Below are 12,410 nucleotides of genomic sequence, written 5' to 3'. Positions count from 1 at the left end.
GTCTGCTAATTACTTTAAGGTGACTTGCTGCCATACCTATCGGCCACAACCGATAGAGCACGTGCGGGAATACATGCTACGGATCATACACCGCAACGCCAGGTAGAGTTCCCACATACGAACAAAGTCCGTATCGTCCCAAGACTACCAAACTCGTCAGCCAACAACTGAGGAGGGCAATCTATCTGGACCCATCCGTACTGGCCACTACCAGCACACTCATACCGGCCACACTCGCCAACCCGAGCCACAACTCCAGGGTTCCTCGTGTCCATCCGCCATCCCGAGCCACAACTCAAGAGATGCTATTCCGAGCCACAACTCAAGGAATACCACGTGCTTAACCCCTATCCCGAGCCACAACTCAAGGGATACGTTCCGAGCCACAACTCAAGGAACTCCAGCATCATCACCTTTGAAGCATTACCAGAAACCTTGTAGAACACCCTACGAGGTCCAACAACTGGGATTTACAGCATCTAAACCGCCTAGCGGGGGACACGTACCGCTAGGCGCCACAGCTTCCAGACCGCCTGGCGGGGGACACGTACCGCCAGGCGCCAAGCGCCTCAAATTCACAAAGTCTGCAACCACCGCCTGGCGGAACAGTCTACACCGCCAGGCGGACGCTGTTCCAGGGGCCACTGTTCGCGTCACCGCCGCCTGGCGGAGCCTATCCAACCGCCAGGCGCTGTATCAGTACAGCAGCATTCCACTTGAATTCCCTGTCACGGGTTTCACGATTCACTGCTTCTAGCTTCTAATGCTATTCTCACTAACTGATTCATAACAAGTCCCTCAGATTTGACCATTCACAATGCCCTCGCATCTATGGAAGTACCTTACTTGAAACCACTTTCCTAGCCTGAGTTCACCTAATCTTTTATAATTCTAGTATATTTCACCCTCTTCTCCAAACAGTACTCCTGCACTTACTATACTTGTCCTCCTTTTCCTTCCCCTTTTTTTTTTTTTTTTAACTCACTTAGATACACAAGTTCACCTCCCCATATTCTATACTTACCTCTACTATACCTAGGTTACAGTCCACTATCTAACAATACCCCTCCGGGTCTAATGTTGCCCTCACCCAATTACACCACTCATACCAAACCTCAATTTCAATATTCCTTCATTATTCTAATATTCTCATCCTCTCTTACCTTATCCTCCATCTATATCATTCCATTCCATCAACTCCTATCTCTAAAACTCCCAACTCCAACCAATTGCACTCATCTTCACGCCCAAGCTTCTACTGGCACTCAACACTCGCTCTATCACAACGAGCACTCCCTCTGCGCTGTCATCTACGTCGCCTGGCGGCTAGCTTCGCGCCGCCAGGCGGTACATCAGTTCTGGGTTTTCTCAGAATTTCCAGCACACGAAGCCCAACTAGTTTTTCTTCCTTTACGAATCCTCATCACCCGCAAATCCAAATACAATCACAGACCCAACAAATGTCAATATTTAATTACAATGACCCACTATTACTATAACCCAATTTCACAGTAACCTCTTTCAACCCATAAATTCTGATCTCATACAATCAACCCTAAACTCATAGGCACTGTTCCATCAATTTACGACTTCGATTACGCTACAATTCAATAAAACACATGTCAGATCACCCCCTAACATTTACCACTAACTTTTTATCCAGTCATACTCACCCTGAACCCAAACTATACCAAAAATCGCTAATACCAACTCGCTTCGCCTGGCGATTGATCATCACCGCCAGGCAATTCATACTAAAATTCTAGAAATTGGTGAAATCACATGCGTCGCCTGGCGGTCGGGTATGTACCGCCAGGCGGTTCCTTCCCAGGAACCCAGAAATGGCAGAAAACAACATGCACCGCCTGGCGGCTATGAACAGCCCGCCAGGCGGTTTCTGGAAAATTTCCAGAACTCCAGAAAACCAATAACAGCACGAAAATAATGCATCCAATTCATATCACAAGCCATATAAAACATGTTCATACAAAAGGACTAACGTGAAAACTCCCCTAACCTGGTTCCTTAGCTTTCAACCTTGATATTTTGAGAAAATCTCCCTTGATCACCAACCCTCCTTGATTCCTTTCTATTCAACCCCCCCCTCAAGTCTCACTCCAACTCACAGAAGTTTCAGATTTTCGTGCTCTCTCTCTCTGGTATATTTTTCAGCTTGTCAAAACCCTTCTCCTTACCTCACTTTGGCCTTTTAAAGGTGTCCTAAAACTAGGTAATAATACAAAACGAACCTAAACTTAATGGTGATGTTTATTGCCATTCATGGACCCCCTTTATGATCCGTTTCCCAGCCTCTCTTCCCCCTCTTGGCTGCCATTTCTTTAGGGTTTACGTTAACCCTTCACCTTCATGCCAAAAACCAAAAATGACTAAAAAGTGTTCAATTGAAGTTCACCAAGATTCGAACCCCTCACCCTGCCAAAGCTAAATCAATACCAGACCACCAAGCCAATTCATATTTCATGCTAACAATTATAATTTAATTATCATATTATTTCACCACATGGTCGTGCTATATTAAAATAACGATGAATAATAACACAAAATGGCATACATAGGACTCGAACCTAAGTCCTCTCGCACAATCAAAGTGCTCTCAACCATATGAGCTAGCACTTTTCCACGTCATACCAACCATAATTTAATGTCATAATTATTACCCCTCCCGTATTTATTAATTAATTATTTATTTAATTAATTAAATTCTACGGGTCTTACAGGGACCAATATTTGACTCCTCAAATCCTGACATGTACCAGAAAGTTGAGATGATAGACCCTATGGGAAAGAATTATGAAGTTTTCATTAAGGGATCTTACACAGGAAGGATATTTGCTAGACATGGATTACCAGAAATGGTAACCTATTATGATCTACGTGAGGATGAGGTATTGCATCTCAATTTTATCGGGGATGACAAATTCTTGTTTAGGATATTCTCTTTGACAGGGAATGAAATAAATTATTCCAAACCATTGATCGAAAATGAACCTACCATAAATGAGGACGATGGTTTAGAAAGTGAGTTTTACTACACAACAATCAAGACTTTAACCGACTATGATGTTCAGTCTTCTTCACTGGTATGATTTATTAATGTTCTTATATTTTGCTTTATGTCATTTATTCTGATTTTTTAATACATTTCAATTTAATTTTTCAGTATTTGAATTCCGAGTTTGTTGCAAGAGCCTTGGTAAAGAACATGAAAAATCATGAAATTCGCAATAGCATTGGTTGCTCGTGCTCATGCACCGTAAGATGGGGCAAAAAAAGGACATATGGATGTTTTTTAAGTTGTGGATGGAAGAAATTTTGTGCTGAAAATGTATTCAAAGCCGGAGATGTCATAACTTTCGGGGTCGATAGAAATCGATAAACTATTATTAATGTTACGAAGGATTAAGTTTAAAATGTTATGTAACCGTATTTTGACGATTACATATGTTTTGGAAGTACTTCTTCATGGATGCTTTTGGAATTTAGAACGAATGGATAACTTATAACTTATTTTGTTTCCAATCAAGCTTATTGTTTATAGTACATTACTTATTTTGTTTCCCATCAAGGTTATTGTTTATAGTAGATTTCTAGTATCATAATTAAACCAATTAAACTAAGTGTTTGTGAGGTAAATTATATTATGTACACAATGATTACATCACAATTCTGTTAATCAAAAGTTATCATTAATGTTAATAAAAAAATTACGATGATGAAATAATAATATAACTTAACTGATAATAACATTATGTCGCATACGAAACTAAATACAAAAAAAGTTTGATAACATTCTATGATTGATAAAAACTAAAGCAGTGTATCAGTGGTTACGATAATTAACATACATTTATCAAAAGTGATGAAATTATTAATTCATGAAATTCCAAAAAACTAAACAACATAGTCCAGTCATTCGATTTCCTTCTTGATAGTCTTCAGCAGCTTGGTAGCTGATAGTTTACTAGACTCTATGTCCTGAGACGATTCTACAAAAACACCACTATTTTGCAGGATTCTCTTTGATGGAGTACCCAAAGAAGAATTATCAGGATCATTGTCAGCTGTTCCACTCAAACTCATATGCATCAATTTATAAATTACAAGGATATTAATTATAACTTAAAAAAAATTCAAAATACATAATTCAATAAATACAAAAATAATTACCAAGTCATTATCAGTGTCTGCTGCTAAATTACAAACCCCTTTGGAACGAAATTCAGCAATCTAACCAAATAACATGACGAAACAATAATATTAAAATGTAGTTTATGTCGCTGGAAAATTAGAAAATCAATCAATACATACAACAAATTGAAGACATATTTAAAAGGACTAACCATGCCACTGGAACTATCACCTCATAGATCAATTATGTTCTTATGACTGCACTCAGCAAGCTATGAAATACAAAAAAAGTTAGAATAATATCATATTCAATAAAGTGTATAATTTAAAAGCAGATATGAAGTATACCAAAGAAATATTATTCAAAATAATTACTTTTACGGGTTGTATAAGCTTTTTAATGTAATTGATTATTTCAGGTAAGTCAGACACTTTAATGACAGAGGCACATCTGTTCCTTGGTTGGGTTCGAACTTTGAAGGCAAGAGTACAACCTAACATTACATCCAAGTCATCAAGAAAGCACTTGGGATCATCTTCACCCACCTAATTTACAAATGAAAAAAAAAAGAATTTAATATGAATGACAAAGGAACTAATAAGACTGATGTTGACAATATTAACCTTTATCATTTCCTTTTGCAATTCTTCAACGGAAATACCAATAACGTTTCTACGTTCTTGATCCCACACCACAAAGTTAGCATAATTAAACGCATCATCACAAACTTGTAACTGAAGTTTATACCTATAAACATTTGGAATATTATAACAAATCAAATACAAAAAGCTGATCATATTAATTTGAATGAATATAAAATAACATACTAACTTGAACATGGGAATGTTGTTTTCTTGATCATAATAGGTGCATTTGAAAGGACCAGTTTCATTAGTTCTTTTGTTGCAATGATTACAAACGAAGTAGTACCACCCATCGTTATCAAGACTAAACTTAATAGTTGTGGCCACAATTACACATATGATTTCCTAAAGGAAAATAATTTTGTCAAATACCAAACAATCTACTATATAATCAAAACAATAGAATACCTTTGTTTATAAACATACCTTTTTTATCAATGGAATTTCAGAAATGCTCTTCACTAAACATTTATAAACAAACCTTTCAGCATCACTATATTGGGAGGACTGAGTCAGTTGACTACCAGATTGACTCATAATTGTTAATTCATCAACATAAATTCTGAAATATAAGTAATCATAAAACATTTGTTTAGAATTGTATTATTATATGACTCATACATAATCATGTACATATTTTACAAAAAATTGAAAAAAAGATACGATAATTACTCATTTAACCGTTGTTTGAATTGGATAATTTCAGGAATATCATCATCCATAAGTAATTTGGTCTCATTCCATGTATTGGACACATACACTGGCCATTCCCCTATTCAAACCAAAATTGATCAGGAACATAATTAAGATCTTTTGACAAAAAATTAAATAACAACATAACTACCTATAGCTGCTTTAACCTTGGCTTGAGTAAGAATCATAACCAACTTGTCTGTATTCAGATTCTCATTATACCTTTCTAAAAATTTCTTGCAATATTCATCCCATAACGTACAAGAAACTACACCACCATTGCATATGAAGAATTTTGTTAAAATAAATAATATGTGGTGTAAAAATAATCATTATGACGAAATTACCTCAGATCCATCAAACTAAAAACAACATTTTTAGACTGCGCATTAGTTTTGACATTATCTACCCAACCGATCAAATTTGAAATCATAAAGATTACAAATTGAATTCAGGAATAATTACAACATCATACTTGCCTAAATAAATCAAATAAAATAATTCTAATTGTACATACCAATCAACAAATTCGGAGACAAATTACCAACCACTACCTCTTTTATACTTCGAAATTGGTAAACTTTTTTGGGTACATTTGCAATAGCTTGGGGACGAACAAAAGTGGCTCCGATGAACAATAATTTAAAAGGAAGTGCACACACTCTATATTGACCATCATTTTTCACAATTTTGAAATTGTGCATGATATATGTATCACCTTCCTTCAACTTCCCATCCCAGATATCAAATTCGTCCTTCTTAACTATGCAATGTATCTTGTCCCCCTAACAAATGATATGGCAATCCAAGAATCGATAAATACAGCATTCTCAAAAACAATAAAGGATAAAACAAAAATTACATAATTATTACCTTTTGATCAATGAAATCATTTCAAGGTGCACATTGGAATTGCGGTTATGAATATACCACAAATCAAGTACTCTCACACCAAGTTTCAGGGTCTCCCTCCTTCCATCAATATCTTTAATCATATCGAACTTCTTTGCCATTAAAACCTAGGAAAAATGACAATATCAAAAACAACAAAACATATCATCAATACAAATACCTTCCAGTATCACAGAAAACATATACACCAAAGCAAATAACAAAAATACCACCCACAAAGGAGATCCAAAGTACAAAAAAAGGTAAAAGGGAAATGAAAACCTAGATTTCGACAAAAACCTATAGGGTAGTCATAAAAACGAAAACTTTAATGGAGATAAAAAAATAATGGTGAAGAAAAAACAGAACAATGATAACTAAACTGGAACTACAACAAAATAAACGACAAAAACGGCCAACGGAAAAAAAGACCCAAAAAAGTTACATCATGAAGTACACAAAACAAAAACAGTAAACGTAAACTTCAACAAATATCAACAATATGAAGAAAGAAGACAAATTTAAAAACAAAACAAAAATTACAAAAACTAAAGTTGAACTTAAAATAAACCAAAGGAAAACCTAGGGCAACAAAAAAAAACAAAAAAAAAACACCTGATGAAGCAGAGAAAACACAAAGGTATAAATGACAACGAAAGATTTGAATTGTACAGTTTGACGAACCAGCGTGGACAAACATTATCAAACAATGTTGAAGAAAAAATAGAACTTTAACATGATGAAGCCAAAAAAAAATGAACTCACCATGAACCAAACCATATATAAACCAAGGAAAAAAAACAAAGACATCACCTGATCAACCAAAGACAACCCAAGCAACAACTTCAGAACTGAAATATGTAGTGATAGACTTTGAGGAAGAAAAAACATAACAATGATAGACTTTGAGAGAGATAAGCCACTGAAACAATGAAATGAAAATATGAAATGAATAAATCAATAGAGTGTAATGGAAGCTACCGAAAAATAGAGTCTGACATGAAAGATTTCAAATCAGCTGCAGTATTAGGCGACACTGCATTTAGACGTAAAAGATGAATCTGTAAAATGTCAAAAAAACCAACGTAATGGACAACTGTTGAGAAATTAAACATGGGTAGAAGGGTAATATCCCTACCAGTTTGGGTTCTTATATTTATAGTAGATTTATTAAAATTATAAATATGTACGAATCTCATTTAAAAAATACTGATGTTGGCCAATGAATAATTTTAAGTGATTTTCAATATTAAAATTTTAAAATAAATTGATAAAATGTTATTTTTACAAAATATTCATAACTTAGGCCTTTTTAAAATATGATAAAAGATTTTGTTTAACCTACAGTTTTGAGAGGAAATTGTTAGGAATCCAAGTGTGAGTCTAAGTCCCACATTGACCAGAAATGAGAAAGTAGAGCACCATATAAGGATCAAGGCCCATAAACCCATCGCCTTAAGGTTTTAGGTTGAGAGTGGTGTCAATGCCTTATGTGGTTGGGCTCAGGTCTCAGTGGTGTTTGTTCTCTCCAGTGATACCCTCTCTTTATAAACCTAACAAGTGATATCAGAGCCAATGGTTAAAATCGGCTCAGACGAGTGCAGTATGGTCCTAGTATCGAAAGTCTTCCTAACAGTGTGGGTCAGGTAAAGCGTGTCCCCTTAAGAAAGAACGACGGTACAGAAAATGTGAGATCCAGGAAATTCATAAAAATTAATAATTAATAGAGTATAAGAAATGAGGGGTTGAGACTACCATAAGAGAGTTCTTTGATAAATCCTAGACAAGAAATAATGTTAACCTAAGTGGTTTAGAGCACTTGATTATGTTGAGGGGACTTGGGTTCAAGTCCTGAGTATGTCATTAGTAGATTTATTTAATTCTATTTTATTTTGCAATTATATCGTGAACGTGAAAGCATGAATTAGGTTCATACGAATGTGTGAATTAACAGGAATCATGTGATAGTTTGTTGGTGTGCATGTGTTTGATGGGTAGGAAGGATATGGGTTCGAATCTCGGTTAGAGTGAATATTATTCTTATGTTTTACTATTTTGCCAAGTGGTTAAATGATCTAGAAACTGTAGAAATTCTCTGGAAATCAAAAAGGTAGCAGTTTAGGTGTAGTAATGGCTATTAAACTTTAAATTTAAATTAATTTCGTTTTCATAATTTTTTTATTTATTTTGGGTTGAATTGGTGAGAGGGGGAGGAGTGAGTGAGAAAACAAAGAGTCATATTGTGTGGCTAGGGAGTTCTGAGAAATTGCAATCCAGAGAGGGAATTAGAGTGGAGGCAAGGAGGGGGAGCTTTGGGAAACAAGGAAGAATTCATTTGGAATTGTTGAAGCTAAAACACCAGGTAAGGGGAGCTAATCTTTTTTTCTTCTTATTACCATTTGTTTGTGGGTAGAACAATATTTGTAATTTGAATTATAGAATGATGAAGTGTCTTTATTTGATGACTATAATATGATATCTAAGTTTTATGGATGAATCAATGGTGAAATTGTGAAATGCACTTTTTGATTAACTTTTTGATGTAAAGGGAGAAATCCAAATTTTGATTCTGGAAAATTCTTTGGTATGTTTTATTGGATTAAATTAGGAAATTGTATTTTACTTTATTAGTTAAAAATGATTTTGGCCACTTGGTGGGTTGTGATTTTTCCTTCTGTGAATATTTATCAGAGCAAGGCTCTTAGTACTGTGAGTTGCTATTTTTTTTCTCGTGATTTTATAACGATGAGGTTTTATTGAATATGATTAACATTGGTTGACGATTTGATCATATTACTTCTATATTATATGGATAAAGTTGAAAATTGTTTCGGACAATTGCAGATTATTTCATGAATGATGTTAAAGTATTCAAATAGTATTTTATTGATTTGGATATTATAGTTACGGTCAAGTTTTTAAGTATTAATTTTTGGGAAATAAGCAATTGGGATTTACAGTAGTTTTGTGTTCATTGGCAACCCCTGTATCTTTATTTTCTTTTATATTATTACTTGTCAATGTGATGAGTGATGCGAAATTGTGGTGATATGAATAGTAAATGTTGAGGGGTGTAGTTTATGTATTAGGCAACACTTTTGTTATTTGAATGATGCTTATTTCACAACAGTAGAGTTGGTGTGTATACAATATTGTGGATGTGATTAATTTTAGTATGTTTACATCTATATTCGCATGACAGATTTTGGAAAACTGGGTTAATAAAATTTGTTGGTGTGTGTGGTTTATTATAAAGCCTAGAGTTTATAATGATTGATATTTTATAATGGGAAGAATTGTAGAGAGAATATAAGTATATTTATAAAAAAAAAGGGGAGCGCATTTTATTAGGTTGATTCTGTAGTAATTTTTCTTCTCTTTATGCTAAAGTGATGCATAATAGATTAAATAATATTATTTTGGTTTATTAGCTTAAATCTCATGGGTGCTTTATTGATGAGTTTACGGGTTACTATTCACAATAGAATTCATATTGTTAAATTTAATAAATACTGTAGAAAAGTTTGAAATTCTTTCATGTTAAAATCATAGTATATTTGTTTTGGACATATAAATTATAAAAGGTCAAACTATATTCTTTTTTATGCAAATACGAAAGATTAAAAAAAAAAAGAAGAGAAATTGGAGTATAGTTTTTAATTCTATTTCTATTAGTAGAATTATATTGATGATAGATTAGATAATAATTTATATGGACTCTCAGTAAACTTTTGGTAGTTTACATATTCTTGGATTATTATATTAAAGATAATATAATATACAATTTTGAATTATTATATCATTTTAAGATAATATAATAATATAAGGTGATTATGGTATTATGGGTTAAGCGGTTTGTAGCCCAATTTTGGTCTGGCGGCGCTTAGGCAGCGCCAAACGATAGTGTAAGGGTAGGGGCCCATTACAGATGGATTCGCATGGATAGCTTGATGGCTTGGTCAGGGTTATGCTGGATTAGTTACGAGCGGGGAGGTTCGTAACGGAGATTGGAGATGCGTGATTGATGCGGGCGGGTAGGTCCGTATCTGTTGTACTCTTGTGTGGGGATACGAGCGGGGAGGTTCGTATGTTCCGTGCTCACACTTGAGGCTACTATGAGCGGGGAGGTTCATAGTAGGTGTTCACGCATGTTGGACTACGAGCGGGGAGGTTCGTAGAGTTGAACTACGGGCGGGGAGGTCCGTAGAGTTGGACCACGAGCGGGTAGGTTCGTGGGAGCATGATAATCCCTAAGGACCAAGGTTGTGCATGGATCTTTCTCATATAGGTTATGAGATTGGGGTATAATGTTATAAAAAGGTCGATAAACTAAAATTGACTAAGTTAGATTGGGTGAGGGTCACTTCTTATTATCTTATTATTTGTATAATTTTTCTTTCTCAGCTCACCCTTGCTTGTTTGTGTGTTTGTGTTTGGCGATGATCACGTGACTTGTTACGTGGGAGCAGACGTGAATTCAGGTGATCATGCTGATGCTTAGCAACAGAGCGGGGCTACCGATGGGGGATTTTCTTTATGCTATGCTTTCCTACCTTTTGTAATAGACATTATGATGTTTTATCCATTATGAACTTGTAATAAAGATGAGACAGTACGAATGGATTATAGCGAGACAAGTTTGAAATTTCCCGCGCTTGGGAATTTATTGAAATGACTGATTTTCTTAAAGTATATTTTGTGAAAAATCAGTTTTATCTAGTAATATCCATCTGGGGTGTTACAAAAAAGGGCAGAAAAGAGTACTCGTGGTTGAAGGGACTCACCCTTGAGGGGGGAAATTGTTAAGAATTCAAGTGTGAGTCTAAGTCCCACATTGACCAGAAATGAGAAAGTAAAGCACTATATAAGAATAAAGACCCATAAACTCATTGCCTTAAGGTTTTGGGTTGAGAGTGGTGTCAATGCCTTATGTGGTTGGGCTCAGGTCTCATTGGTGTTTGTTCTCTCTAGTGATACCCCTCTTTATAAACCTAACAAAAATTAGGTTAAAAAAAAAATTCTGAAAAAATATAATATAATTAAAATTTATCCTTTAACTTATGGATAAATTAGTATTGTAATCTTTCAACTATTTATTCCAATCACATTTTTTAAATATTAAATATATTTTTCTTCTTAACTTTTACTTTTTCTAAAATTTCAGTCAATTTAATCTTTTACTTTTATGAATGTTGTTAAATTTCTTATGTTTCAAATAAATTTAGATATTTATTCAGATTTTACTTTTTTATTTTTGGTTGACAAAATTGAAATTATTTTTTCTAACTTTTTATAAACAATTTTCGTAAATAAATAAAATGAAAATTAATCCGATGCACATTATTTGTATTTTTTAATTATATAAAAAATTAAAATGAATTCTAATCGAATATGTTTGTTGTTTGTGAGAACTCCTTAAATTAATATTACATTTTAATAGGAATTTAAATAATTTTATTGGAAGTTTTTTCTTTTCTTATTCTATAAAATGTTTTCAATATTTGTGATTTTTTGTAGTTAATTAGGTGTAAATGAACCATATCTAGGTAGTCTTTTATTATTTATAATTATTTTTATATTTATTATATTAAAATTTTTGAATTTGTTTATTTTTTTTACAGTAGAGATAGTGGTAGTAATGACAGATCATGATCATATTACTAAAAAAATTAAGTTCAGAAAAATTATTGGAAAAACATTTTACAGAAGAACTTTTTTTATTTTGCATAGGTTTTATTGATGTCTTATTTTGGTATTTGGATATGTTTTTCAGAACTCACATGTTTTATAAAATATACTTAAAATCTTAAATAAATTTAATAAAATTTAATTAAAAAAATTAAACTTATATAATTTTAAAAATAAACTAATTTAAATTTTTAATAAAAAAGGTAAGAAATGAAACATTTTATTTTTTTTATTTAACACGGTACATGGTCTAACACATTCAGAAATCTTAATTGATGATCAATTGAAATGAAGACTATAATTGATGAGTGAAAATTTCTTACAAAAAACCGGTCTACAATAAA

General features: G+C 33.6%; 1 protein-coding gene across 1 annotated transcript in view; it reads right to left on the bottom strand.

Annotated features, from left to right (window-relative positions):
• Window positions 1-3,841: 3,841 nt before the first annotated feature.
• Window positions 3,842-12,410, bottom strand: part of LOC114175174 (uncharacterized) — a 29,966-nt gene continuing 21,397 nt past the window's right edge. The window contains exons 2-14 of the mRNA XM_085670301.1: window positions 7,360-7,439; window positions 7,192-7,300; window positions 6,393-6,506; window positions 6,005-6,272; window positions 5,639-5,755; window positions 5,467-5,566; window positions 5,221-5,356; window positions 4,982-5,139; window positions 4,774-4,897; window positions 4,525-4,695; window positions 4,362-4,421; window positions 4,189-4,248; window positions 3,842-4,082 (exon numbers count right to left, since the gene is read on the bottom strand). Coding sequence (XP_085526427.1) covers window positions 4,383-4,421; window positions 4,525-4,695; window positions 4,774-4,897; window positions 4,982-5,139; window positions 5,221-5,356; window positions 5,467-5,566; window positions 5,639-5,755; window positions 6,005-6,272; window positions 6,393-6,506; window positions 7,192-7,300; window positions 7,360-7,439 — 1,416 coding nt within the window. The 3' untranslated portion in view covers window positions 3,842-4,082; window positions 4,189-4,248; window positions 4,362-4,382. The remainder of the gene's footprint in view (window positions 4,083-4,188; window positions 4,249-4,361; window positions 4,422-4,524; window positions 4,696-4,773; window positions 4,898-4,981; window positions 5,140-5,220; window positions 5,357-5,466; window positions 5,567-5,638; window positions 5,756-6,004; window positions 6,273-6,392; window positions 6,507-7,191; window positions 7,301-7,359; window positions 7,440-12,410) is intronic.

Source organism: Vigna unguiculata, chromosome 3 (assembly GCF_037176805.1).
Source record: "Vigna unguiculata cultivar grain cowpea cultivar isolate G323 ecotype 2 chromosome 3, ASM3717680v1, whole genome shotgun sequence".
Classification (NCBI taxonomy): Eukaryota; Viridiplantae; Streptophyta; class Magnoliopsida; order Fabales; family Fabaceae; genus Vigna; species Vigna unguiculata.
This window is presented reverse-complemented; position numbering and strand designations above follow the sequence as displayed.